Here is a 2,376-nt window from a genome sequence, read left to right on the forward strand (position 1 = left end):
TTTAGCGTCACCTGTGTTAAGCTACGCCACTACGCCGAGAAAGGCCAATAAATGGATGGGTGACTTGAACATTATATTGGGAATAAAGGGAGAACGGGCTCTAGTCTCGATTTTAAATAATGCCGCCACTGGTCGCTACTCGACTAAAGTAGCTCCTCAATTGTTCTCACAATTCTAAGTGCACCCCGAACTCCAAGCACAGCGCCGAAAAAAATTCGACCCCGCCGGGAATCGAACACAAGACTGTTGGACTGGTAGACTTACCTTAATGCCTTGACTGGAATCACCAACGCTATACTTTGAACTGAAACAAGGAACATTTTATTCTAGGTATATGTATATTATTTTATTTTAAAATATTGTATAGGCTGTATCTAGTTTTTTTTTTCATTCCGCCAAGGAGATATAAAACCGTCAGGATGCATTGGCTAGGGCTCGGGAAACCATTTCCAATGTCTCTTGCTGGTTTTCCGCTAATAGGTTGACTCTCAATGCCGACAAGACCACCTACCTCTACTTTGGTCCCCGTCCTAGTGCTGGTCTACAGGATATCTCCACTGCCCACCTGTCAATCTCATCAACTAATGAAGATGAAGTGAAATTCCTTGGCTTAACTCTGGATGCGGGGCTGCGCCGGAAAGCCCACATAACAAATCTTAAACCCAAACTTACATCTGCAATTTATGCAATAAGGACCATCCAGAAAAATGTGGGTTCCAGTGAACCCGCGTCCTAGCGATTTATTTTTTAGTGATATACCTACTTTTCACTCCAGACCTTAGGTCGGCGTTTCCCTGACTTTGGGTCTGGGTTTTTTGACTTTGGGTCGCGGCTGTTTGACTTTGGGTCTGGGTTTTTTGACTTTGGGTCGGACCTGTTTGACGGGTTTGACCTTGGGTCGGTGCTGATGTGCTTTTCCTTCGCCTCTCCGCTCTTCTCCTTCTGGGGTTCATTTGAAAATGTCCACCTAGCTTTCTGTGTGTTGTGCTTTGGGTTCTTAGAACCACGCAAACGGGGAAGGCAACCACTACTGAAACAAAAATTTCCGGACAGTTCAAACAGATGTCAAATTTCACAAGATGTCAAAACTTCAGATGTCATCCTTCGTGAACATGAGACCAACAGAAATTGACTCGTTGAAATATTTTGCAATCGAAATATGAGTATTTACTTTTTTTTTGTCGATACCTAATGGGATTCGAACCCGGGGTCCTTCTGCATGGCAAGCAAGCGCGTTACCACTGGGTTGAACGTGCCCTATACAATGTGTAGGTAAGTAAAATACATGCTTACCATTGTACCAAAGTGATGAGTTGACACAGCAGACAAACAATCACAACCATCTTGGTAACCCCTGAAATCTCCATCTTGGAAATTGGACGAAAACTAGCGGAATCTCTTCAAATTTACTGCCACTTTGTCACCAATTTGTTGGTATCTTTTTTAGTGGCAAGTGTTACCTAGTTCCACAACTAATTACCTATTTCTCCCACTCTTTGTCAGAGTGAAGGGTATTTATACTGCCTTATTTGCGGATTTCGCGATTATGATCGCGGATTGGCGATTATGTTCCCGGATTTGGCGATTATGTTCGCGAATTTCGCGATTATTTTCGCGGATTTGGCGATTATGTTCGCGAATTTCGCGATTATGTTCGCGGATTTCGCGATTATGTTCGCGGATTTCGCGATTATGGTGTCTTCAAATTTACTGCCACTTTGTCACCTATTTGTTGGTATCTTTTTAGTGGCAAGTGTTACCTAGTTCCACAACTAATTACCTATTTCTCCCACTCTTTGTCAGAGTGAAGGGTATTTATACTGCCTTATTTAGTTCGTAGAAATTCGTAGAAATTTTCCACAAAAATTTCCAGGTAATTTGAATTTTTCCACATTATGAAGTTAACATTGATGAATGGGGTGAAGTCACACCGAGTCTGGTTAGCAACTGGAGGGTGACATGATACATAGGTCTGAGTTGAAACACTTTTCAAGTTAAGGGCGTATTTAGTACAAACACCTGTCGTTTTATTACTTTCGAACCTGTCTAAGTGGGAATTCAAGGGACTGATAATTTTTTACCACTTATCCAGTTTTCCCAGTTAAAAAGTGTCCCACTTAGAGAGGTTGCCATTTTCCTATTCCCACTTATGGAGGTAAATGTGAACACTGGTTTGGAGGAAGAGGAATCTGTTATTATTATTACGTTATTAGGGTTACTATGCTTTCCTACAAATTTCCACTTACAAAGGTCCGCAGAAGGCTCCGGACCTAGGAAAATGGCAACCTCTCCCACTTGCAGAGGCTCCGGACCGAGTATCTAGAAAAAGTCATTCCCACTTATAGAGGCTCGATTTTCCCATTTAAACACGTTTTT

The 2,376-nt window shown here is 42.2% G+C and overlaps 1 protein-coding gene across 7 annotated transcripts in view; it reads right to left on the reverse strand.

The window, feature by feature from the left end:
- The window catches only part of LOC103519281, a 7,021-nt gene extending 5,527 nt beyond the window's left edge, over window positions 1-1,494 (reverse strand). For 2 of the 7 annotated variants that reach the window (XM_026830833.1, XM_017448135.2), the window contains exons 1-3: window positions 1,294-1,490; window positions 764-1,030; window positions 265-304 (exon numbers count right to left, since the gene is read on the reverse strand). In XM_026830833.1, coding sequence (XP_026686634.1) covers window positions 265-304; window positions 764-1,030; window positions 1,294-1,367 — 381 coding nt within the window. In that variant the 5' untranslated portion in view covers window positions 1,368-1,490. Of the gene's footprint in view, window positions 1-264; window positions 305-763; window positions 1,031-1,293 lie in introns of all 7 variants that reach the window. The other 5 variants (XM_026830836.1, XM_026830837.1, XM_026830835.1 and 2 more) reach the window with 5 other exon arrangements.
- Window positions 1,495-2,376: the final 882 nt, after the last annotated feature.

The sequence above is a fragment of the Diaphorina citri genome, unplaced genomic scaffold, assembly GCF_000475195.1.
Source record: "Diaphorina citri unplaced genomic scaffold, Diaci psyllid genome assembly version 1.1 scaffold2642, whole genome shotgun sequence".
Taxonomy (NCBI): domain Eukaryota; kingdom Metazoa; phylum Arthropoda; class Insecta; order Hemiptera; family Psyllidae; genus Diaphorina; species Diaphorina citri.